The sequence below is a fragment of the Pieris brassicae genome, chromosome 12 (genome assembly GCF_905147105.1).
Source record: "Pieris brassicae chromosome 12, ilPieBrab1.1, whole genome shotgun sequence".
Classification (NCBI taxonomy): Eukaryota; Metazoa; Arthropoda; class Insecta; order Lepidoptera; family Pieridae; genus Pieris; species Pieris brassicae.
In genome coordinates, this window is record NC_059676.1 from 7,806,594 (window position 1) to 7,833,962 (window position 27,369).

Here is a 27,369-nt window from a genome sequence, read left to right on the forward strand (position 1 = left end):
GGAGTTATTGTTAACCATATGTCATATAGTATATAGTTTATTTTATTGTATCACGAGTTAAGTTCGGTTGAAGTCAAAGTCAACTGGCTTTAATTGTTTAAACATGAGCCAATTTTAAATTAGAGATAGTAAGTAGGGGTGCGGCGCTGGATTATCAAAAAACAAACTAGCCTTTTTTGGGTTCTTCAATGTAAGAGAAATCCTTTAAAGAATATATTGGACAATATCGGAAATATATATTATTATTTATATTATGTTACAATTTATAAGTGTATCAAATATAAGTCATTTTGTCCTCTAGTATAAGGTGATTGATAGCGTTTGCGCCGTCGACTTTTTGGGTCTACGGCAAGCCGGTTTTCTCACGATGTTTTTCTTCACCGTTCGAGCTACTGTTAAATGCACACATAGAAAGAAAATCCATTGGTGCACAGCTGGGGATCGAACCTACGACCTCAGGGATGAGAGTCGCACGCTAAAGCCACTAGGCCAACACTGCTCTGATCATCTCACTGATCATATAGTATACTAAGCGTTATATAATCTGTGTCGGACCAAGCGGAGTAATTTAAAAATAAAAATGGCGCGCTATTTATTACATAATATTTATTTTAAATACTGCTGTATTTTTAGTAATAATAACATAAACCTTTTTAAATTAATACACTTCAAATATGATTCATAAATCAAAAACCCTATAGTATACATTTAAAAACTGTATATTACGTTGAATTGAAGGAAAATCTCTATCAGTTTGCACTGCATGTAATGTGACACAGCTGTTTGTCAGTAATAAATAATAGGAATTGACGCATTCAATTCACAGCTTTAAAGAATTAAAATCGATTTCGACGAAAAAAATAGGTTTGTTAGAGTCTCAGAATCGGCTTCTATCTATCTTTTAAACCCCTTAGTGATTATTTAGAGTTTAGAGATTTTGTTTTATATTTTTAGACATTTTTTTTTGTTTTTATTTTTTATGATTTAACATACAAAAATACATACAACCCTTAATTGTCACCCCTCTACGATCAACCCCTATTTTTATTATAGTAGATAGGTTACTTTTAATGAACTAAAGAAAGGTTTCCTGGAAATAATATACATGGCAAAACCGGGTCAACTAGTACTAATATATAAAAATTATAAAGGGTGAAACGGGCATCCTTATCGTTAACACGCGATCTCTTCCAGGCAACCCTAGTAATGGAAAAAATAAATTAAAGGAATGTTGAGTAAATGGAAAAAAAAACTAAAAAATGTTGGTTAAAGTGCAAGAAATGCCTAACCAAATATTATATAAAAATATTAATAAAAAACTAAAACCTAAAAAGTAATGTCACGGATTCATGGATTGCGATGTTGCTTTTAGTGAAGAAAGACACACGCTGAAACCACTAGACGACCTGATTCATGATAAATTTAACTAACCCTAGATAGTAAAGCAAATTTAAAACATTTTAATTTGATTGAAATTATTTTCAGTCTAATTCTAGAAAAATCTTAACATTTGAAGTTATTTTTGTCATAATAATTTAATAACAAACTATTTAAAGTACATATATTACTTATAACCAAATTATACTAAAAGCACACACACGGCCCTATAATCGTAGTACGAGATCCGGCTGCAGGATTTGTAATTTTACCAAATTACCAAATTTTGTATGTATATTATTAAGGAGTTTATATTAATAAGGAGAATATATTGAGACAGTAGTTTAATAAAATTAGGATTCGATTTGCCCACACATGGCGATCTAGGGTGCTAATTTTAAATATATATTTTTTAATTTCAGGCAACTACCCAACATCTTCAGAAGTCATAAAACTAGAACATTCTACGGAGTTAACTATTGAGTAAGTACGAAATCTAGGATACATTTGATGAAGTGATACATGAACACAAATTATCAGAGGGCTCGCGAGTGCGTTTCCGGAAAAGAATATTTATTAGTAGCTATAAAACCTATACAAAGTGTTATTTTATTAAATTAGACATTTCATTTCTCTTCATAGTAAAGATAGCGTCGCACCAGTGTATCCATGACGTATCATGTTTATAAACACGTAAACAAAATTAAATTGTTACTTGTTATATATTTGACGGCGCCACTATCAATGTTTTGTAAAACAACGTGCAACGGGCGATTAGTCGAACGATCGTACGATGTGCCACTCGATCCCCACTACGGAACCAATTAATTACAAGTTATTTTAATCCACAAAAACACTTTATTTTTTATTCAAAGAGCCTTGAAGCCGAGATATAAACAAAAATATCAAGACATACTTTTATTTTCCAGGTCAGACTTCGACGTACTGAGAAATAAAATAGGACCGAATTATCGAAGACCGAGGATATTAAAGCCATCGACGCAACGGTAATTTCTATTCTGCTTATATAATTTTTTTATAATCCTGTACTGTATTGTTTATACAGGCAGGAGACTAGACCGATGTTAATTGATAACTTCACTCATGGACACTCTCAATGCCAGAAAGCTCGCAAGTGCGTTGTCGGCCTTTAATTATTATGGGTGACATTTAACTATGGGTGAAAAGTAAGAACTATATGAACATTAGTATAATTTGTTTAATGGTAATCTGAACTTTTCACAAAGTAGTTCTTATATTAATGTTTATATATATATATATATATTTAAAATGTTGAATTTGTATGTGTGTGAAATATCTGGATAACATTTATCATCAATATATTAATAACCGTTACAATTTGTGAATAATTTCAGATATAAACCCAACGAGCAGCCTCAAACGCCACCTGAGCTGTCAATGTCAACATTCCCGCCAATATTCCCTACAGATAAAACAATTTCAAATATGGAACTTAAGAACTTTCTCAACACCGCGCTCCAGACAGCCTTGACAGATTCATTGAACCAATTACAGGCTATCCCAAAAACAATAGAGCAAAGTGAAGTCAAAGACAGGCGCAGACTGCATAAATGCGATGTAGCTGGCTGCCAAAAGGTCTATACAAAGAGTTCGCATTTGAAGGCGCATAAACGTACGCATACTGGTAAGTTTGTTAAAATTCCATTTATAAAATATTATATCTGGTTTTAATGTGATAACTAGAACTATAAAAAAAAAATTCTTTGTGTTTACTTTGTTTTAATTAAAGCCCTCGTTTGTCTCTTTCCGTAAAATTGTGTCTACTCTGTGGAGGGGAGAGAATTTCTTAATATAATAATCATAAATTTATTATCTTTGTTTACGAGTTGTATGGGACTATACCAATTGCCCGTATTGTCTAAAATAGTAGTAATACGATAGTAATATAAGTAGTATGCTTAATTGTATAAGAAACAAATAATATATATTCAAAATCACATCAATAGTTAGAGAATAAAGAGATTCGAAAAAAGTTGTATATATTTGTAGTTAAACTATATATTTAAAGGATTTTTGGGAGTTGTCACTGACGTAAAGTCATTCTGTAAGTAGGTTGTCAATGTCAAATGTGCGCATTTAACACTCGCTCGTACGGAAACACATCGTAAGGGAACCGGCGTGCCTTAGACCTAAAAAGTCGACCGCGTGTGTCAGGCACAGGTGGCTGATCACCTGTTTAGATTGACAAGTGATCATGAAACACATACAATAATCTGAGGCCCAGACCTAAAAAGGTGTAGTGCCACTGATTTTTTTATTTTATTTTATTGTTTTTTTTTAAATTTAGTGATTAGATTTGCTTGTCGTATATATAGCCTCATTACATATTATCATCTCATTCTAGGTGAGAAACCCTACAGCTGTGGATGGGCCGGGTGCGGCTGGCGCTTTGCACGCTCAGACGAACTGACGAGACATACACGTAAACATACCGGCCATAGACCGTTCAGATGTCCCCTTTGTACAAGGGCTTTTGCACGCTCGGATCATCTTGGATTGCATATGCGGAGGCATTGATTGTGATAAGCTAGAAGTATGCTAATTTTTGTGTGAGGAAGAGAGAAGAAAAATATTCCAACATTGTTATGGTAAAAATCGAATAACACGACATTTTTCAAACAAATGATAGAAATTTAAAAGGTATAAAGAAAGTATGAAACGAACGCAGAAATATTTTAAAATTCGGGACCACTTTTGAAATATTTCTACTTTCAGTTATAAACTTGATATTAATAATTTTTTTAACGTTCTTTAAAACAAGAGAACATATATATATATATATATATATACTTACAAAATAAAATACAGTTATAATTCTGAACAGAAATTCATTAAAAATATCTTAAACGAAACAGCCTTTATGAGGCATTCTCATATACATTTAAGGGCCAGTAACTTTTAATGTGTGATAAATGTAGAATAAATATTCCTAGAATATGATGCTCAAATATATGTTCCACTAAACAGGGCATTTGTGGCAATAAATAGTTATAGTTTATTAATATATCAATAAGTATACAAAACATACACATAGTTGCATATATATAACGAATGGTTGCGCGTATAAATTGTTACAAGCACAGCAAATCTTATTTAATAAGAAAATTTAATGCCTGTTAAGTTTTAAATGTTTATTAGTATAAGTTTAAGTTACTTAATTTTTACACGTACAACTTTTCTAGAAGTCTCAAAATAATCAATTTACAAGACAATGACAAATTTAAATCTTCTCCTCCAGACTGACAGACAACGCATTCGATTTTGTTGTTTTCTTACTTAGTCTATGGTAAACTTATTTGACCTTTACTAAATGGAGTACTAAAGTTTTTTTAAGGGAATTTTTCTTGGCCTGGGTCTAGACATAGTTTAGCGATCTGTGCTTGAAATTATAGTTTTAGTAGGTCGGAAGTTGCATGGAAAATTCTATGCTTATTATCTACTGATGTTAAGACCATAGATATTCATAATGTCAGATGTCTCGAGAACGCCTTGGCGGCCTATAAGGAACGCGTCTTTTTAAGGACCCTCAGTACTAAGTTGTGTTTTTCTTACTTTAAATAAGTTGTACATTAGTATTAGTATAGATAAGAAATGGGTAAAGTGGGGGCCAGTATTTTTGTTAATATATTAGTAGATAACAACTCCTATAATAGATATTTTTAAAGAAATAAACTTACACATTGAGAATAATTAACGCAGAACTTTAAATAAGTTCATATAAATATCCATAGTCATTTATAGAATTTAATGGTAACTTCTTTCATAGATTAAAGATGACCACAGTATTTGACATAAAAGCAGCGAGCTGATATTGGCTTATACTTACAAAAATGATATAATTTTTGATCTCAATTCGGTATATCTTCTCTAAAACGATCTCGACCAGATAAAATATTAATTTATCGAAATTTCTATGTGATTTAAGTTCTTATAAGTCTAAATATAGTTTTTAATAAGTTAAGTATAGATACTTATTTCGAGCATTTTGCCGGCCAGTAAAGATGTAAGTTTTTTGTACCTTATCTAGTGTAATTTTCTAAATGCAAGGCATTAATATATGTACTTAACGGAGAGTTATTTTTTTAAATTAATTGTTAATACAACCCAGACAATGTAATAAAATTACAATACTTTATTGAAATATTCATCTTTTATTTTGTTTAAAAATAGGTATGTTTTATTTTTAGTTTATTTGAAAATAAGTTTTGGAATGTCTTTTGAACGTTTGGGTTTGTATTTTTTGGTTCTCGTGTGAGATTTTTTTTTTGTTTGTCACACCAATATTGTTAGTGATGTTGTCTACACTTAAGTTTTTCACAATGCTCAATGTTCTCGCTGTAAACGGTGCTGTTGCCTTAATTAAATGAATTATATTTTAAAGAGTTTACTTGTTTCATTATACCCTACAATCCTATATCTAACTCACGGAAAAGTAATATATGGGAAAAATCTAGTTGAAGTTAATAAAATTATAGTAATATCTACTATTAATCGTTCCTAAAGTACTTCAATGAGTTATTTAAGCAAGTTTCTAGGCTATGCTAATTAGTAGTCGCTTTAGACCGCTAAGATTATGTATGTTACCCGTTTTTCCACCTGAAGACCGAATGCTCGGATCTTCTGCATTCTTCTCAGTGATAATTAACCGTAAGGTCGAAGATGTCCTGGTAAGTCAAACGAATAACCCTCCAAAATATGCCGGATGAAACTAAAAACAATCGAGACTCACTCAATCGGAATAATAATTTAATTTGAGTTTAATAGATAATTTAAAATACAGAATATACGTTTGTTCTTCATTTTGTGACTGACAGAAACAATATAGATACAATTCTATGGTGATATCTTTGGTTATATTTCTACCCCTTGTACGAAAAAAAATACCTCTTGTCACCAGCTGTCAAATAAACATCAAAAGAAATTTACAAGTGCAACAATGTGACCTGATACTTAGAAATAGCAAAAAAATATGTAAAAATAAGAAAAACACAATGGCGTTAGTACTCATAATTTAGTTTTATTGTAATTTATACTTCAATGGGACAAGTGTCCGTTTTATTCATTTCTTCTTAGTGATCGCTTTTTATGGCGTGACCACGATCGTCAATATATATAATGCCAATAGCAGTCAACCGGTCTGTCCAACCCGAATTAATTTTCATCGAGAAATAAACTGTTTTAGTTGCGAGGTGTGCGAACATTGCAACTCTTCTATAAACGAACGTGCCGCCATCTATCAAGGCTGTAGTTATCACGAAAAATGCAGGAAATGCTGTAAGTCTGAATTTTCATACTCAAATCTAAATAGACATTGACAAATCCAATATGTAGGTATTTTTAAAGTATCTGATACGCCGAAAATAACCGTGTTATTTAGATGTGTGCAGTGAAACCGATTTGCATGGTGCAGAGGTGTTTAGAGGTGTCATATTTTGCTCTAGCTGCTCAAAGAGGATATTTCAAGGTATTCATCATATAGTATCAATATTCACCGTTTAAGTAAATACAAATGACTTGAGACTCTGGCTTAAAAAAGAAGTTAAGTTCCCCCTTTGGGTAAAAACAGAATTTACCCTAAACGTCTTCCACTTTAGTCCCTCAAAATAAGTCAGCCTTATGTGCCTTTCAACAAGAGATAATTTTAAAGTTAATTTTAAACATAACATTAATAGGTACTCTAAGGTCAAAATAACAAAGTCAAAGTCATTATCATTTATTTATTTAGGTAACAATTTACACTTATGAACGTCAATACAGTATATACTCTTTAATCGCCAAGTTTTTTGTTTTACACAACATTTCTAAGGAGCTGCAACCATTACACCATGTTCCACATGACATCTTAAGTAAGTAAAAGTAGAAAAATAATAATTAAAAACAAAGATTTGTCCATATTAGGTAGTAGAAGGCAGACTGAAATAGGACCACGTACAGATATTCTCGTGGGAACAACACGCACACGGACTTAAAGATTATTTCTAAATCATGTTTCAGGTTGCTACTCAGCAAGAAAATCTAAGAATAAACCTAGAAGAAAATCGAGACCTAACAAAACTCGACGACACGAAAACGTCATTGAGATTGCCAGACGACATATTAACGAAAGTCGGAGTGATTCTGACTATGAGGAATATAGGTTAAACAGATCTTTATTATTGTTTGTAAGAGCAGTGTTGGCCGTTAGCTTGCGTTGCCTTTTAATCCATGTCGATATTGGATACTCACACTTGCGGTGAAGAAACGCTTCGTCAGCAATGGCAAAACGTCGACATCGTGGCACCAAATGCTACCTACTTTAGTTGGTGACCTGTTACCACAGGACTTCTGTAGTCCTATTGTAGGCACCAACATCTCACAAAGATGGTCAACCTGCAGCATGTAAATCTGTACAATGCATTATTGTAAAGAGGCAAATAAAATTTATTATTATTATTTCCTATTGCAAAAAATGACCACAAAACAGATACACAAATCTGAGGGCAAGATCGAGGGTTGTAACCACAGGTTTCTTTTTGTTTTAAACGGCATTTTTTATTCATGCCCACACCAATGTGTGTAACTCGCTTCTACCAATGTAGTGAAAGTGATTGTATTGATGCGAGTTTTTAAATAGATATAAAATGACTACACAACTTTAATAGATTTCTTTCGAAGCAGCAGTTCCTGATATTAGAGCGTTCAACCAACCAATGATACATTGTTATTTATTGTGACGTTTTCATAGACAATTTTCAATTGTAACTTTCTTTTCAGTGGCGCTACAAACTTTTAGGTCTAGACCTTGGATTTAGATTTGATTAGTGTATCTGTTTTGTGATTGTTTATTTTTTTGTAATATGCTTGCATCAGCATTTGTGCCTGACACACTCTGTCGACTTTTTAGATCTGAGTCTGCCGGTTTCCTCACGGTTTTTCTTTGACCACAAGCATTAGTTTGCAATGTACATAGAGTGAAAAGTACGCTGAAGCCACTAGGCTAACACTGGCCTCTATTATTATGACTATGGTTATATGATTAAGTACTAAATACCTACTTAAGTCATGAACCCAAGATGACTAAATATAAGTTTAAAAAAATCATATATTAACAAATTTTTTAGACGTTAGACATTTTTTAAACCACTACTACTAATACTAGTAATTTATATTTAATTATTTTTAGCAAGTCAACGAAGACAATACCACAACAAAATGTGGAAAATAAACAAGTAAGTGTTCATTAAAAAAATATTATTATAAATTTTACATCTCTAATATCATTCAATATTATTACAGATTAATATGAAAAAGAACAGTGCTGGTAAGTAGTTTGTAACCTTTATGTACTAATGCTATCAATTTCTAGAGCAAAACAGTTCTATCAATAGTGTTCAATCATCTAAGAGAATTTTAATATTAAACTACGGTCCTACGGACGAAATAATCGATTAGATTTATATTATTTTATACACAGTCACGAGCCGAATATACTTATGAACAACTTGTAAAGTTTTGCCTAAAGTTACGATTGTTAGTGGAATTCAATGTTTTATTTATTAAGTAATAAATACACACATAATATTACAATTACAGTTATTTAAAAAAATACACATCATTTAATTTAAGAATAAAGTATTATAATTAGGAATATTATAGACCATTGTATTTATTGTTATAGAAATGGGAACAACAACGGACGTAACTCAAGAACTATTAAAACAAATGCATTACCCGACCTTAGAGAAAGAGTAAGAAATTTCCTTTTCATTTATGTAATAATATGTATTACATATAACAGATAACTCATATTGTCTATTATAGTAGCAATTTTTAAATACTTTAAAAAAGATGGCGGAAGTTAACGATTTGATTTTTATCTTTTGAACTTTTAAGCTATGTCTTCAATCTTTGTGAAGATCGTATTCGTTTATTTTTTAAATAAAATAATACAGCAAGTTGTTTTAGTATCATTAAGGAATACCTTATTTTGAATAAATAAATAACACTTGTCCTGTAGGGAGCAAGCCGCAACATCCGTAAAGCCGAAAAAGTCTAGAAATAAGGAACGACATCGTGTAAGTACAAATGAGCTGGATTTTATAAAATATTATTTTACGTAAAATAATTTATATTATCTTCACATACATATCAAGTTTTATAGGATTGTTCAATTCCCACCACTGTATCAAAGACCGGCAATGTACTTGCAAGTCAACTGGCAATGTGACATTAGCTTGCTATTTTGTTAATTCCTATATGAATTGTTTGTACCCAGTCTTGGTATACTTCTAGTTCAAAATTTTGAGTATAAAAGTCGTAATCACTGAATCGCTGTTGGAGATATATTTAATGGAGATTTAGATAAACAGCATCTTTCTATATTAAAATGGCGCTATTATAGGTTTTTCACACTTATGTAAATAATTTATGTTGTATTTGAATGCAAACCAATTATATTTTTTTAGACTAAGAAGATTTGCAGCGATCTACGAATTGCAGGTATTTTGTTCTATTACTTGTAAAAATTATAATTTTTTAAATTAATTTGTAGTGGTTATTGCCTAATAATTAAAAAAAAAGTTAAACTCCAAACATACATGTATGTTGTTTTTTGTATTAATGGTGGTCAGTAGTATTTGATTAGTACTTTTAATAGACCCCGAAACTGGAGGTTATTCTTTTTTACCTTATAGTATGTACTGATACAAGTACCACCACTATTTGGCAATGGCTGCCCACTGAAGTATTTCCGAACCAATCTGACTTAGGGACTGTCAAAAAAAGCGCGTGTGTACAAAATACACATGTCAGAAGTGAAACTTCATTGGCGTACAAATTTTTATGTCTTGTTCATATTTATACAGATCTAAAATTTTAACAAACATGCTGCACATCTTCGTAAACCTTATATCATTACTATCCGTAAAGAAATTAAAACCCTCATGCGCCTAAAGAAGTTTCACTTCAAAGAGAGCGTACCAATTCTTTTCGTACCCACTTGCGAGCCCTCTGGCTATGAGATTGCCCATGGGCGGCGGTATTACTTAACATCAAGTGAGCCTCCTACTCCTTTGCCTCCTATTACATAGAAAAACTGATTTTGTGGAACTGAAATGTTAAATTTAAACGGTATAATTTCATGATATCTTAAATATTTTATTTTTAGAACTTGGAACCTCTACGGAGATTGCTCACATGGCGTTGAGACAACGATCAGCTGTTCCTATAATTATCAAATCAGAGTTAGTTTCGAAATAGCATTATAATAAATGTTTTAGTTATCATGTCGTTTTTGCCATAAATCAATTTGAGTATTTATCAATATACTAATTTAGCATTTAGGTTAGACATATAAATTATATTTTCTTAGAAAGTTAGATTATGTATGACAATTTTCTTATAAATTCAGAGAGATTTATATATATAATTCTACTATAATATATTTTATTGTATCAAAAAGTACATTACTTTCAAACTATAATAATATTGTTGCGACACCAGAAGGACTTACTCCACGAAAACCATTCGGGTTCTTGGTACGGCCAGTCAGTGGTGAGACTGGTCGAGGTTACTGCGTCTAGGTTGCAAGAAAATTACACCATCTTTCCTCCACAATAAGGTTCTGTAATAATAAGCATATTTTTTCCGTTTTAGGACCCACATGAGAAGAAGCGAATCCAAGAGTCTATGCTTACTTGAACGAGACTCAGGTACCAAATTTAATCCTCAACGAGTGCTCTGTAATTCCCTATAGCCATTGATCTTTTTTAACTTCAATGTTGGGTTTTTATACCGCGCGATACAAAATTTTCGACATGCGCTACGGATTCTGAAACAACAATATCTATTACAAAAACTTCGGATACGTATTGGAACTTGCAGAGTACTAGCAAAGAATTTCAATTGTTTAAGCTTCCGTATTGTCCGGTTTGGATATGTTATTTTATACGTTGATTTCGATTCCAGACAAAAGGTAAATTTAAGATTAGTAAGCGTGCCAACTTCTTTATCAGTAGTGTCCATTTATTAAATATTAACATACTTTTTAATGCATAAATATCGCGATCTAGTGATAAAATGTCTAAAATTGAAATATATTTTCATTTATAATTTAAAATAAATCCAAATTAATTATTTACTCATTTCATAGGTCCAACAATAACTGAGTCTGATTATAGTTCAAAAAACTTGCAAAACATGTGAGTATATTTCCTAAGATTTTATAAATATATAAGTAGATCAAGTCATAAAAAGGTTTTAAGACCTAAAATAACTATTGGAACCAAAATGTAATACAACCAACTAGACTTCATACGATTTGTTAATCATATTTTTCTAAGGTATTTTTGTTTATTCTAAAAAAATGAAAAAATTGTTGTGCATTATTGTCGATTTAGGGTCAACTGTTACAGGATTGTATTTTTTATAAATAAATAAATAAAATTAAAAAAATTAAAATCAATTCGACTCCAACTTACATAATTTTTTATTGTTTCTCCAGACATTGGCTGGACCGCCGTTTTGGGAGCATTTTAAAAATCCCTTATATTTATTGTAAGTACTTTAGACATACTGTAGTATTTTTTCTGGTTGTAACATTGCAAATTAACAAACCTTTGCTGACATTAACATACTACTAGAACTTGGGTGTCTTGAACTACCAACCTTGGGTGTATAAAAAGCCACAGAGCACATATAAATACTTAAAACTAAAGCATATGATACGTCTATTGTATATTGACTAATATTAAAAACCGCATAATTTTGACAGTCAGGAAAAATATCTTGGATCGAAGTTCTCTGGTGAGCATGCTCATGTGCAGCGATAGAAAGTCCAGGTAAAAACAAAAAACTAATTGCATTATTCACGAATAAGTAGAGTGTTAGCCTAGTGGTTGAGGGACCGTTCGTTTCAAATAATACCTAAAAACATAACCCTTATCATAATATAAACTTATCCTTATAAAGAAGAAGGAACGTTGAATAAGATGCTGAATTTGAAGCCAAGAAGGCTGATGTGGTAAAGCATTTAAAAAGACTTAAATACAATAAATTATTTAAGATTATATATAAAATTTAGGTTATCTTTTTTAGCCGTTTGTTTACCAAACTCAAAACAGTATTTAATGAAGAAATCACCAGGCATCAAAGTGAGTATCTCTGAATTATAATTAATTATCTATGTTGTTTCTTTAGATATACCAGTGTGCATGAAATCCAAATTGTGTATATAAATGAAAGAAAGAATGACTCGTTCCGCGTGTTTGTTCATGAACTCAAGATGTAGAATCACGAACAAAACGCGCCATTTTGTTTTACATTTCATAATCCATGTATTGTTTGAAACAGTACGTAACTTAGCTAATATTTGGCATGATCATCCTGAAACTGTTTGTGAAAACTTTCTTTCAGAGCGTGGCTTAAAGAAATTGTTTTCGACGATAAATAGAAAAAATATTCCGTATAAGTTAGGATGGTATGTAAATTTAATTTATTTTTAAAATTAAATTAATTTTTTAAACTAAAGTTATTTTTAAAATTAAATTTATTTTATTATGGAAAATTCAACTCTTTAATAGAGACGTTTGTCGATGTTTTATTTGAAATTTTTTAAAGTTCGTTGTCAGCCTATTCGTTTCAAATCCAGAAATGTAACAAGTGCGACACAGACGTACAAATATATTTTAATACTCATTTTCAATTTGGTACGAGAAATATGGAGTCCTAATTTTTTTTTAATATTCACAAAAAAATTAATACTTATATCCATAAAAAGTATTCTAACTAGAACCATTATATTTTAAATGTTAATCCGTTTATTACTTTATGTTTATAGACACGATTTACCGTGTATATCAGAGGAGTTTAAAATTTGTACAGTTTGTATAATGATCGTTTGTACGTTTTACAGGTTGCCTGTTAGGAACGCTTGCCAACGAAAACCAAGATATAGGTAGAGTATTTAATCTATACTAAGAGCCCTTCTTAAATTCTGATATTGCGAAAAGCAACTTTAAATGATATAAAAGTACATCAAGTCACGGGTCAAGTGTCGAGTGAACAGACACTGACAGACAATCACTGATAAACAGTTGACAGTTTTAGAGTCTATTGGAATGTTTAACTTTGTATTTGCAATATTTCCTTTACAAAAATTACTTGTTATAAGCCTGGTTTCATTTGTAAATAACCTGATCCAAGCAAAAACTTATTTTCATGCAGATGCAAACATTACAAAAAATCTCATAGCTATCGGTGTATGCGTGCTCAGGCGATGCGTTTGGCTGGACCAACTGCTAGCGAGTAAGTTTTTTATAAACTAGAGTTAATGTGACACACTCTTGAGATTAAATATACCTAGTTGTTATCTGTAGCAGTAGACCTTGGTGCCAAAAATTAATCTGGAATTGTATAGTAAAAAAAACCTTTTGTATTACCGACTTAATGTACTACTTATGGAAAAAAATATTATTATATTAATAATTATTTGCGTAAAACTATACATTAATAATAATTTGATAACGTTATAATATATTTCAATAATATGATATTTTATCACCACAATTAATATAATAATTGATTAATTCTCGGAATGACAAACATGCACGCTAATATGTGTGGCAGAATATGCGAACTTTCCGATTGTACCGTACCATCATAACATTATTGAACCATATTGTAGCAAATAAATTGGAAAAGAATTGCTGCATCTAGCACAGAAAAGTTTCTGTGCTGTGCAGCAACTCTTCCGCAGTACATGTCTACTCTCTAAGGTTGTTAACACCACATAACCAACATCTGTTCTGTATGTGTTCGACCATCTCTTTCGATTGTTTCTTGAATTGTATTATCAAGCATTTGGAGATCGTCCATCGAGACTATTCGAACAGTGTCGTACGCGTAGCGAACTTTGCTGATGGTTTTTCCGTTATCTTTTGCTTCAACCTCTGACCCCTCAATTGCTTTAGAAGTTAAATAGTTGCTTTGAAATTCATAAGCCGTTGTGATAATGAATGATTGACTTTGTAGCTCTTTAATCCTTCTCAACAAGATTGCTGTCAATTAAACGATTTTTAAAACGTCATGATTAACCCTGTCAATAGCTTTGTCAAAGTCTGTACAGTACCTGCCTGCCTATGCAGGGGTTAGACAGTCAATAAATACCGCGATCCAATATCACAATAGGAACTTGTCTCAATATATATTGAACCAACTGGTGGAACTACACTTTCAATAGACATTGACTTCAATATCGTTAGAAGTCAAAAGATCATTCTTCGCAGTAGACGTGTTTCGGGATAATGGACTATAAAAGCACAGCCTTGCCCATATTACGGGCAAGTAACTTTTAACTTACCTTAATGCTATATTAAAGTAAGTTTTTTAAAACAATAAATTTTTGTAATCATTTATGTACTTTAAATTTTTAATAAGGATAAATCCAATAACATTTTACGTAGGTTTATTTTGTAAAAACAGGAAGATGTCCTGAGTGCTCATCCAAATTAACACACACAGTCAATAAATATTGACATATATTGATGGTGATGATATATTGATTTTATGTTAATATTTACTTCGGCCGCGTTTACCGACTGGCCCTAAGCCATGTCGGATCGCACATTCACTACACACCATTTATGGTTTCAGATTGGGGGCTTACCGCTCGAAGATGAAAAAAGTTCTTCCTAAAAATGCATTAAAACGTGTGGTAAGCTATAGTAAGTAATTTCTTCTAGGCCCTTGTCTCCATTTGGTGCATGGAGAAGAGAAATGTCCGTTCGTAGATAACTTTAGCCACAGAAAGTTGTGAATATACCAACTTATTAGTGTGACATTATTTATACTATAAACGTTTATAGAACATTAACCCAAATATGCCCAAAAGTGTGTGATTCTTATACGAAATACCTGGTGTATTATACACCTAAAATTTTTACTCGATAAGGTATGTTTAACTTATAATATCAGTACCATTTATTTATCCATAGTTCCATGCAGTCACACGCTGATAATTTATTAATATATTGGCCTTGGTGATGCCAGTTCTAGCAGGTTTTTCAAGGAATGTTTGGCTGTGTTACATATGTTAGGGGCATGAATTATATATGCATTTTTTCTTATTGGAGTTTTTTTAATTTTTGTCTCTTTTTAGGATGCTAATGATTACGTATGGCGCTACAACCTTGTAGGTTCCCAGATCTGTTTATGATTATCTCTAATAGGCAAGTAGGTGATCAACCTTCTATGCTTGATACACTATCGGCTTTTTGGATCTAAGGCTGGTTTCCTCGCAATTTTTAGCTTCACCGTACGAGCGTGTTACATTGGCACAGACAGTAAGTCCATTGTTACACAGCTGGGGATCGAACCTTCACCCCAGGGATGACAATCGCACGTTGAAACCACTAGATCAACACTCAGAGATACTTTATAATTTAAAAAAATGGCATTTCAGATCGTCACTACGAAACAATGTTGATGATGCAAGCCGGTAACTTAAATCCACATAGAACCACTATTAGATCCATAAAAATGTAAAACGGGAATATATATGTTTGGAAATATTAGTTTTATTATTGTTGTTGTTAGAGCTAATCCGTTGCCGTAACTCGTGAGTGATCTAAATTATATACTGTGCAGCGTGTTGCGAGTATATAATATATACTCCACCACAGTATCTACCACAGTATCTCCTTCGTAGACTTATGTAAGAGGAATGTTTTAAAGGCTATGTTGAAGTCTCATTTATTGATGTATGGAAGCCATAAGCTTAATAGCATGAGCTTGATAAACACTCGCTAACGTGCGTATAATATTTATATGAAGTGTGTATTATATATTATATAAATACATTTGCAGTGTAAGTTCCATGTTACATCCCTCTATTTAACGACGAAATCCCTAAAGCGTCGAAATCTTTGGTAGATTTAGCTTGTCTTCCATAGAATGATACACTCTACATAGCAACAATTGAGTACTTAATATGATAAAATTGCTAAAATTAGTAAAAACTGCGCAGCTGTGTATATTCTTTTGTCGCTTATTATCCTAGCCCGCAATAAACTCGACTGTCGGCGTCATGCATACGAACTTTCTAAGAAATTTGTTCTTTTGTTTACAAATTGGGATTGCTTGCACGTGGACTGTTGTTGACCATGACTAATAAGTAGGAGTCATGGATTATTTATACGTTTGTCTTCTCATTTAACGATAACACTTTATAACTCCATAAAATGCACAGTCCCGTCAGTGTCGTTATATAGAGATTACACAGTATTTAGAATGAAAATCAGAATTTACGCAGAAGAATATAATTGAAATTAAGTATTTCAGATTATATATTTTTAGGTTAATGTGTGTCTAATATAGCGTTTTTTTTCTCAGAAACTAGTTTATTTAAAACAAAGATAATGTAAAAGTATTTAATTTATTTAATTAAACATATAACTCGAACTATGTCAACTTAAATAGACAAGTATTTTTTACAACAAATTTGGTGGGGACGTTAGTAATTTTTTTAAATCTTTCTACTTATAAGTCCAACAGTTTTAAATAATATTACATTCTTTTTCTTAGTTTTCTAGTATATTATTTATTTTAGAATATTTTTTTAGCCAACGATAGATGTTTTTTCGTTGTTAGCTTATTTTAGCCTAAATTTTATAATTGTATAGCTTATATGTAGTTGTCATCAGCTGGAGCTCGCTTGTAGAACGCCCTGGATACATCGATGGGTCCACGAAGACCACACCTTGAGAAGTAGCCATGTTTCCACAACATCATGAGTCCGAAAACAATTGGAACTGCTAGTAAGACACCTAGAAAAAATGACATAAGATATTTAATAGGTATATTTCTATACATTTTATTTGCTATAAAGATACTGGCCAAATTCACAAAATAAAGTTCCGAAATTTGCACAAGATGACTATATCCCAGGGACGGCTTTAGAGACCTGGAGTCCTTGGGGCAACAAAGGATTGGAGGCCTGGCCCCAAATTATTTTCCAAATAAAATTTAAAAAAAAAATCCATAAATAATTTTGTGTGAAACCTTCTTTAATTTTAGTATTTAACAAACATATACAAATATTAACACAGATCAATGATTTCTGTTAATATTTAAGAACAATATATTTTTTTCCGAAGTCTCTATTGTGGGATCTCCGCTTTTGTGAAGGGCCCAGGGCCCCGATTGCCTTCCCCAAAAATTGGTCCTGAAAATCCTATTAATTTCGAAGAAATGGCAGATATCTTGACTGAATGGAACACAACCATATTCTTTATACCAAAAAGACGAAAACACTAGTAGTCACTGGTAAAGGTACATTGCCAAAAATGCGCACAAATTACGGCAAGAACATGCTGACTATATAGTTGCCTATCTGCGTCTGTGTTGATACTTTAAAAAAACTTTCTTTTTATCCGACAATGTAATAGAGATTAGTATGTTATTAGTAAAATTCTCATATTTAACAAATTATTCTATATATTATCATTGTTGTCATCTTTTTGTGTTTTTCAGTCAATAGTCAGTGCAAATAATAAATATATGTAGTATAAATAAGGATTATAATAATAGAGTTGAGGGGCGTATTGGCATTTTCAAAATATTTTCTCTCACTATAACGTAATTATTGCACACATAAAAATAAATCGGTTGCTCTACAACATATTTCTGAAACTGTTTCATGATGATTTGTCAATGTAACAGGTGATCAGCCTCCTGACTGACTGACTCCTCCTAGTTTCCTTCACCGTCCCAGTGAATGTGAAATACGTACATGACAGAAAGCCCATTTGTGCACAGCCGGGAATTGTGTTTCAGGGTACAATTCGCTTGGGGGTAGAACTCATACAACTTGCCACTACTAGCTAGCTAAACAAACTGATCACTGACTGTGAAATAAAGCAAACTAATTTACCAAGGCTTCACGAACGTGGGTGATTATATCCTTCACAATGGGGCAGTCTTCAATTAAGATATAAGCCTTACCTATAAGAGTCCCCAAAAGCATGGCACCATCCCTCTCTGGCCGATGTCCATACTTGTCTACACAACGCATAGTGCGATGGATGTCGTGCAGATGCTTCATCGTGTAACCTCGCATTTCTATCGGCTCTTGGCAACTGAAATTACAAATTAACGTCATAGTTAATAAGAGAATAGAAGTGTAAATCATACCAGAGTGTTGTGTATTAAACAGGGAGCAAATGGGTTGGACGCTCACCTGATGGTAAATGATAAGCGCATGTCTACTCACTTTTCCAGAATGCTCGCCGGCCTTTTGAAAAACACTCTTTTCGTGGAGGATATATTTTATTTGTAAACAATTAACTCAAGAATATCTGATATGTATTAAAAAAACAATTCTTAGATTTAGAAGATGACTACGAAAATGATACAAATTTGTGTACCGCAAATTATGCTTACATCATTTTTTCAGAGGAATTAGTAGTCTTCTTTTCCACAACAGGCACCAATATATCCACCATCCACTGAGTGGAGCAATCACATAGGTAGGGGTTATTCGAAATATCTACTTTTTCCAAAAGGTCCCAACGGGAGAGAAAACCACGGTCTACCTCTGATAGGTTGTTTGATTGAAGATACAACTGTAAATTAAGATTTTCTTCTATTATCTCCAACCTTTCTTAAAAAATAGCTGTTTGAACCTAATAACGATAATATATTTAAAGTTTAGTGTTTCATGTTAAACGTGGTTTAGTGTGTCGTCACGTAAATTACGTCCGTTATACTTATCAAAAGCAAAATATTGCTTTTTCCAAAGTAATAATAGTTTGTTTCTAAACAAAATAGAAATTCAAAGTTTATGTTTGGACTTCTAAAATCGAATCAAATTCCCTATTAACTACACCTCTTCTAAAACAGTAGTAAAATTATATGTATAATGTAGAACATGTTTGCTTTACTTGTCATTGGAAGAAATACGATACGGGAATCCTATGGAATCCACGTTCTCATTTTACTGTAAATTTATTTTATTTATGTGTAACATAGCTTTTCTTATCTTGTTTTCCTAAAGTTTCAAGGCAACCCAAATGGAATATAGACATGATTCATTGACGTTGAAATAAATAAAGGTGTTTCTTTCATCAGTTAGCAAAGGCACAAGTTTAGTTTATTTACATACAGCAAGATTACTATAAATGTTCTTAAACAACCTTGATCTTTAAATCACTGTTGTGGTTACCATGCTGTTGACGTTGGTATAAAACATTTATTAGAATGTTTTCACTTACTTCCTTAATCAGAGGCCAGTCATACGTTTCTCCAATATCATCAGATCTGGCCAGCGCTTTAGGGTCAATGTAGCTCAGATGAGGGTTACAACACATGTGCAATCTTTGAATGGTCTCTAACCCTGCGAGTGCCCCTCCACCTATACGCTGTAGCTTACGCATGTTACACATATGCAGCTCTTGAAGCTTACGGAGACGGGGGAAACCTCTGAAACATTTGTCCTCAAATTATCAATATCAGACAATTTGTCTTGGATTCAATTTCCGGCAAAACAATCATTCTATCAGTTATGCGCAAACGGTTAGATTTTTATTTATTAAAAAACAAAATGCAACAATTTATGTGATCGGTGACATTGGTCACAATGTCTCATTTCACCCAAACGTGGAATAAATAGTTAACTGATTTATTATTCAATTGTAAAACAAATGGTTTACAATGTTAAGGTGATAGATAGATATATCATATTATAGTCACAGACTGTGTCAGACACAGGCACAGTCAGACATATTATTGTGTCTGTGTCATGAGGGACCTACGGGTTGTAAATAATGATTTATTAGTAGGTACCTAGTTGTAGTATTAATTATTTCATTATTGTCGACATTCATCGAAATCAATTTGAAGCAATGAATTAGAGTAGCGTAATTTTAGTGGAATATAATTTCGGGCTTTCGGTTGGCAATTGTAGCCTGTATGCTCAAGTCAGATGCAGGTTAAGTCCAGATTAAATTTAATAAAAATCAATATTGTAAAGAGGCCCTTGACAAGTCTTAATCTGCAGCCGTGAACCGATATTGCATTATAAATATTTGAAGTCTTTGGATTTAAGGCGACGCTTCATACAAATAGGTACGATTGGCAATAAAAGTTCCTTTAAACATTTCTGGGTTCTTGGCGAACATGAAACATGTTAAACTAGAACGAAAGCACGATCGAATTTAAAATAAAGTAAAAAAAAACAAGTCAACATACGGATGATCTTCACTATTAACGTCCAATTCTGTGATAGGATTCTGGTTCAAGTTCAAATAAAGCAAATTCTTGGTCTCCTCCAGCTCTAAAGGCACAGCTGTTAGTTTGTTGTCACTAAGATCTAGGCGTTCCAGGTACCGCGGTGTATGGAGGAATTTCTCGGGAATGTCTGGTAATTGGCAGGACCGCATTCGAAGAACCTATAACCACGTATTTATTTTACATTATCTAATGAGAGACATGTAGTACACAGTACTCGTCTAGAACTTAGCGAAGTGCCATCTATATTCATTACAAAATACATCAGCAGTTACATTCACGGTTTGATGCTATTCGACGCTAGGTAGCGTGCATTGATTTCGTTACACGATTAAAAGATGGCAGCATATGTCTTGAATAAATGATAACATTTTGTTAGTATTGTATCTTTATTGTTTGTAAATGATTCATTGGTACAAGCCTTTAAATAAATGGTATCTTAAGTGACCATTCTTGTTGATTTTCAATGTAAATATAAATATGTTATCTAAGAAAAAAAACATGTGTATGTGTGTGTATGTGTATTTATGTTTTACATGGCATGACATTTAATTAATTAAATACTAGAATAACATACCTTCAGCATAGGAAGACTAGAAATTGCAATTACAGTTACATGATCAATCGTGGTCAGGGGATTGCCACTTAAATCCAACTCAGTCAACTCCGGTAAATGCTCAAAGAGATCCTGGTTTAGACTATGAAGGTCATTGTATGCCAAGCTCAGAGTCCTCATGGATGCGAGAGGCTCGTATTCTTCTGGAGAATAACGGCCCTGAAGGCAAAGCAATATATTCTTATTATGAAATTTGTGTTTAAACATTTTGAAACAATTCCGATTTAGATTTTAATACGTTTAAAAAAACGTATGAGAAATTCAGTAGGAGAAAAATTGACAATCTCCTAATTTACACAGGTGATTACGCATGATAGAACCAAAAGGACTCATCAAATTGAAGGTCTCTTTGTAAATTAGCCAAACCGCTAATATAGGTGTCATGAGTCAGTTTCTCTGAATTTGTTTTCAAAATGTTCACATAGTATTAGTAAATGAAGTAGTTTTATTTCCGAGCCAATGTGAAAGTCTCCGCGTGCCTTAATTCAAATTCTATTACCAGAATCCACTACAACTGGTCTGGCAAAATCACATTATAACATTTCTAATAGGTATATTGATCTTACCTCAAATGCATGTGGACTAAGTTTCGCCGACGTGAGTTTGTTATGACTCAGATCTAGAACTTTCATAGACTGAAGATCCTTAAAACTCGCATTCTCAATAAACTCAATACTATTCCGTGATAAATTGAGAATTTCAACGGAAAACTGCGTAAACGCAGTTACATTCGTGATTGAGTTGTCACTCAAATCTATTATTTTTGGTTTGAATTCTGCAACATCTGAAAGGTGTTTCTAATTAAGTTATGGTTGAATGGAGTCAAATTAATTATTTATATACAATTTTTTACGTCAATAAGACGAGACACCGTGCTCTTTTTTCTATCATTTAAAAAATGCAAGAATTCAACTGGAGAAACACATGGCCAAATACATTTTCTTACGTCTCTTTCATAATTTTTAGTAGAATACATTGCGTCAAATCAATGCTAAATATTCTCGGTTCTACTGTGGATATGCAGTAACCACAAGCTACTACATTAAACTAGCGTCTTTTGTTTAAAACAAGTATGTCAAGTGCACATTTTAATGTTTATTTTAACCAAACTGACTACTCATAAGAGAGAGAAGAAAAGTAACTTAGACAAACTAGAACCAATATGTAGCCTTGATAATAGGTGTGGTGTGTGTGGTTTACGCAAACAAAAAGCTTAATTAAGTTTACATAGAGAAAAATTTGAAAAAAGACCAAAAATTCTGAACCTCATAATGGAACCTAAGAACGTAATAACAGAATCTCAAGGTCTCTTCCTATAATCGAATAGGCTATCCGAAAAAATATGAAGATTTAGTAGTTGCGTCAGATTTGATTTAAAGTTAAAACTTAAGGCTAAGAAGAACTGCTGTATGTCAAAACTAATAACAAAAATAATAAAATTTTGGTGCCTTTATAAGGACCAAGATTTTTTTTAACTTACCAGTCCACTCTTTTTTAGTAAAAGACGTAGTGAGACTTTGATCGAAGCAGTTTATCTTTTCATCTTTACAGATACACTTTCTGCATATTCCCGTTTGTTTCCACACCGGATTCTTAGATATTGTTTCATTAGATTTTTCTGAATATAAAAGAAATAAAATATATAAAATATCCAATATGCGTCCATTGCTATTAAAATGCTTCTTATTGTATTATTGTAAACTGTAAAACAATAGTGTATTATGTACCTGGTGTGTCATCGCCATAAACTCCAATAAGACCAATGATAACAACAATAAATATACCACGAACACTCATTGTTACCTGTAATAGATAACTTTAAATTAGAAATAATTATTAAAAGGTAGAATGGTATGATGAATTTATTCATGAAACCTAAAAATCATAATAATTCTTATACATTTTAATATTTAGTCGGTATATCAACTTTTGGCTTATATTTCGTAGATTAAGACGAGATTAGGCATATCATATCATATCAGTAACGTATAATTAGGTCGCCTACAAGTCAACCATTGGACAGTTTTAAACTTTGGGACATCAATATCATATAGTGTTGTGTGTTACTAAGAAAGATGAAAAAAATTTTTATAATTCGACGCAGTGTCTATAATAAACTCAATCTTTATTTATATAAAATACGTAGTACTTTAAAGCTACATAAATAACATACATATTATAGTTTTAACAAAAGAAACAAGAAATGTAAATATTTACCGATATATTGACTCTAAATCCACAAATACATCACAAAAACTCCAATCTGACTGTGCATCAAATGTTTTTAACAAAATGGCTGGCAATCTTATCTTTAGAGGGGTATCTTATCTACGTTGTATGGTGAAAGTAACACCGAATTGCGATTTCAATCGCGAAGCGTTTAATCGCTCTTTGATTCAATCACAATACAGCGAGTTTATTATTTGGTATAAAAAAAGATTTAAATAAATTTAGTGAGGTTTGTAAGCAATTGAAATTATCTACTTAATTTAAAATTTTAGTATATTAAATAGTTTAAGTTTTGCAATTTACGCTTATACAAATCTTGTGATAATATCAAATATACTAAGACATAATAGACCTATTACTTAGCAAATGAAAGTATCTTGTAAAGTGGACCGTGGAAGACTTCCAGCTATCAAGGTGATGCTGTTCAATTTTTTTTATTAACGTAAATAAGAATAATATTAACGCAAACCTCTATCAATGGAGCGCTACGTACTTCCCCTTATCATTTGGTATCTTGTATTACTTGTATTCTACCTAGAATCAAATGCGGACACAAATTACAATGAAAGTTATTAAATTTCAAATGAATTTTGTAAATTTTCGGTGATGAATATGAAATGTATGAGTCATACTCATATTATTAATAAACAATAATTTCTTAATTAATTCCTCATATCCAACTATATAGCCCTTATTTTAGTTAATTTTAGTGCACAGAACAGGGTGCCAACGGGCACCATCATCTCGGTGATAAATAATAATTGTATTTACCATGAATTTTGAACGTTACTTTATCATTCTGGTGTATTCATTTATCCGTGTATTCTTTTCCTTTTCTTTGTATCTCTTGGAATCGAGTAAATCCATACACAATGTCAACAAAGAAAAATTATCGACTTCTGTTGAGGAAAATAAATTTTATAGCAAATGGTACAAACAATATAGTTTATTTAAATTTTTAAGCGATTACTAAAAGTAGACTATAAAAACATTGAAACTTAAAACTTTAAATAAAGAAACATAGGGTCGAAATTGCGGTGAATAATATATATTTGCAAAACTAACAAGTCCCGAAGGACAGTAATCCGATCTGCGCCATCTACCGTCAAGTAGGATAATCACTTGTTAATTGACGTAAAGCGCGCGCTGACGACAAAACGCGGGAAATTTTCTAATGGCCGACGTTTCCTTGTAGCATTGAGTATTTAGTGTCAATTTAAAAATAATTGATTTTAATTTCGCTAGGAGACATAAAGGATACTTAAAGTTAATGCATATTGCATGTAATAATTACATAAAATTTTCGGTAATTTAAAATACGCAGTGAGTATTAATGCCTCATATCCAACTATAAAAATATAAAAACTATGAAAGTCAAATAATTAACTGGAAATATGGCGCCGGGTTACTTTTTTTTGTAATTTTTTGGATAACTTTTAAAAATTAAATTTACCCATCTCTACAAAACATTTATGTCACTATAGGATAAAAAATATTTCTTACGGAGGCCAAACTGTCATCCTTATAATTATTTTAATTGAATAAAAATCGAAAACGCTTTAACTAAGTTCTAACTACTAATCACCACAACGGCGCTAAGTATAATGTGGTTCAAAATCAATTCAGTATATAAATTTATTAAAGGCTTGAAACATCTAAGCTGTATAATTTTTTAGATTATTTGCTTAAAAATTTAATATTTTCGTTAGTTCGATTCTAAAATTATGAGAGGTAGACGTTTCTTGGCTCGAATAATATTTTTCTTCATAAATCATTCAATTGTTTTAGAGTTAATTGCGTTACATTAACTTTGTTGTATTAAATAAAGTTAATGTAACGCAATTGATATATGAAATTTATTCCTGTCTCCAAAATAAAAATATATATTTGATACTTAAATACTTTTTAGTTTTTACTAAGGGTAATATAATTTTAAAGCACGACATTTTAAAGGGCCCTAGAAAAATCTCCATCAAGCGATGTCAAAAGAAGCGGAACCTTAATTGTTTCTTCACTGAGCACTTGGCCTTAAAATGTCCGAAAACATATTATCTTAAACTTTATTGTAATGCAAAAGAGTCGCTTTTTGCTTACGATTCTTGAGAACTTGATGTGTTGAAGAAAGTGAGGAGAGATTTTATTGAAATAGAAACTTTAATACAATAGAAATAAGTCATATTTTTTTTGCATTCTAGCCATATTGTGAGGTTAAGTTTAAAGTATGTTACTTCCGTAAGGGGTGTGATTGGTGACAGATACTAACAAGGGGATAGGGTTGGCGGTTAATAGTTTAAATATTTTTCCATTAGGAAAAGAAAATGTGCAACAAAACTTAGACTTTTGTTTTGTTTAAGAGGTAATTAAGCTGCATAACGATTAAACCAAATAAACTAATTATATCATTTCAGTTTTCTGGCAATTTCGTAGTAAAAATATATGAAAAACAATACTAAAACTACGCGGGTTGGTATGCTACCCTTGCCCCTTGGGTAGGTAGGTAGGTCTCTGAATCAAGATCTAAACATACTTAGAAATGTGTTTTCATTTGTGTTGTAGTACAAACATAAATAGTAAAATTCTGAATAAGAACTTTTTAGATGTCAACCAGTGATGACAACCCTGAGAAACTATCATATTACAAAGCAGGGAAAACAGTAGACTTATACGATATGGAATGCAGAAAAATCCTAAAAATCTTATTAAAAAATTCTCAAAAATAAGCATTTGGTATAAAAATACAATAAATAAAATAGCGTTTCTTTATTACTGTTGGTATGAACTTGAATAAGATTATTTAAAATTTTATATTTGCCAGATTTTATATTTACGAAGAGACTATATACTATAAAGGGCAGAACATTAATCGGTACTCTGTGAACTCCCGATCCCGAGTTTAATGCGATCTTACCTTTGCGACATCAGAGCTACGGAAGATCAGATCAGAGAACTAAGAACATCGAAATTGGCTAAACGCCATTAGTGGTATCGCTTTTGCTGAAAGTTACCAATTTCATAATCGCCTGCGTTTAAAGTTGTAGTATATATATACATATATAATCTTTTAAATATATAAAACAATTAAATTAAAATGCTAAAAACAGTTTTGAACACTCCCTTATTATCAAATTAATGTATTATCTCTGATCTTTAGACTGACGATTTAAAATGACAGTTAATAACAGCGTTTAGTAACAAATGTCACGTCCCCTGGTGCCATTTAACCTTTGTAGTACTATATTAGTCTGTAATCTTTGGATTATTACAATCTGTTAGGGGTTTTAGGGCTTACTGTGGATTTTTTGTTAATACTTTTGAATTGTTATAAAACATGAAAAATGTAAATGCAAGTGTTATATTTATTTATATATTTTAAATAGATAAATTTTACTGTAAGAAGTGAAATAAAATTGTAGAATTCCTGATTAATTAAGTATAATTTTCGTTTTGTTGATTGTTGACCGTGCCAGAAATGATTCGCCTCAAGTGACTCAAATCGCGAAATGCAACGTGGTCATATCTTATGATATTGCTCGGGGCTCAGATTTCAAGCAATTGCGGATACATCGATGAGGTCAAACAATATATGGACATCACAAGAACGACGATGGACTAGTTGCGAAAAATATGGAGTAACAGGTTTATAACAAATCCACGAAGACCTCGTGAAGACTCCTATATTTGTATCCGCGGCTGGAACCTTGCTAGATGAGGAAAGACAGAAAATATACGCTCTGGAAATGTGGTGCTTGTGGAGTATAGTTTCGGTTTCGTGGACGAGTTTCGTACAAACGTCTCGATACTTCAAGAACTCGGTATTAAGCAGCGATTATTTTCAATAGTACAAT

General features: G+C 31.9%; 3 protein-coding genes across 6 annotated transcripts in view; 2 read left to right on the top strand and 1 right to left on the bottom strand.

The window, feature by feature from the left end:
• Positions 1 to 4,111, top strand: part of LOC123717255 (Krueppel-like factor 3) — a 31,109-nt gene extending 26,998 nt beyond the window's left edge. For all 3 annotated transcript variants that reach the window (XM_045673150.1, XM_045673152.1, XM_045673151.1), the window contains 4 exons: positions 1,800 to 1,860; positions 2,307 to 2,384; positions 2,754 to 3,043; positions 3,764 to 4,111. In XM_045673150.1, coding sequence (XP_045529106.1) covers positions 1,800 to 1,860; positions 2,307 to 2,384; positions 2,754 to 3,043; positions 3,764 to 3,936 — 602 coding nt within the window. In that variant the 3' untranslated portion in view covers positions 3,937 to 4,111. The remainder of the gene's footprint in view (positions 1 to 1,799; positions 1,861 to 2,306; positions 2,385 to 2,753; positions 3,044 to 3,763) is intronic.
• Positions 4,112 to 6,323: 2,212 nt separating this feature from the next.
• On the top strand, positions 6,324 to 15,965 carry LOC123717242. 2 transcript variants are annotated; one of them, XM_045673133.1, is made up of 20 exons: positions 6,324 to 6,415; positions 6,602 to 6,693; positions 6,797 to 6,883; positions 7,414 to 7,555; positions 8,582 to 8,627; positions 8,695 to 8,719; positions 9,077 to 9,146; positions 9,416 to 9,473; positions 9,864 to 9,897; positions 10,565 to 10,640; positions 11,053 to 11,108; positions 11,549 to 11,597; positions 11,900 to 11,952; positions 12,170 to 12,236; positions 12,493 to 12,548; positions 12,811 to 12,874; positions 13,310 to 13,351; positions 13,621 to 13,701; positions 15,049 to 15,119; positions 15,857 to 15,965. In XM_045673133.1, exons 1-20 carry the CDS (start codon positions 6,411 to 6,413, stop codon positions 15,937 to 15,939), a joined length of 1,257 nt encoding a protein of 418 aa, XP_045529089.1. In that variant the 5' UTR covers positions 6,324 to 6,410; the 3' UTR covers positions 15,940 to 15,965. The 2 variants fall into 2 exon arrangements, with proteins under 2 accessions (XP_045529089.1, XP_045529090.1); XM_045673134.1 differs by having other exon boundaries at positions 15,049 to 15,109.
• An 844-nt stretch (positions 15,966 to 16,809) lies between these two features.
• On the bottom strand, positions 16,810 to 23,582 carry LOC123717439 (leucine-rich repeat neuronal protein 3-like). Its single transcript, XM_045673424.1, has 10 exons — positions 23,513 to 23,582; positions 23,023 to 23,098; positions 22,776 to 22,913; positions 21,862 to 22,079; positions 21,257 to 21,454; positions 20,641 to 20,840; positions 19,665 to 19,872; positions 18,835 to 19,016; positions 18,397 to 18,530; positions 16,810 to 17,219 (listed from the first exon to the last, which is right to left on the bottom strand). The coding sequence occupies exons 2-10, from the start codon at positions 23,090 to 23,092 to the stop codon at positions 17,077 to 17,079; spliced, it is 1,491 nt and encodes a 496-aa protein (XP_045529380.1). The 5' UTR covers positions 23,093 to 23,098; positions 23,513 to 23,582; the 3' UTR covers positions 16,810 to 17,076.
• Between the last annotated feature and the right edge of the window lie 3,787 nt (positions 23,583 to 27,369).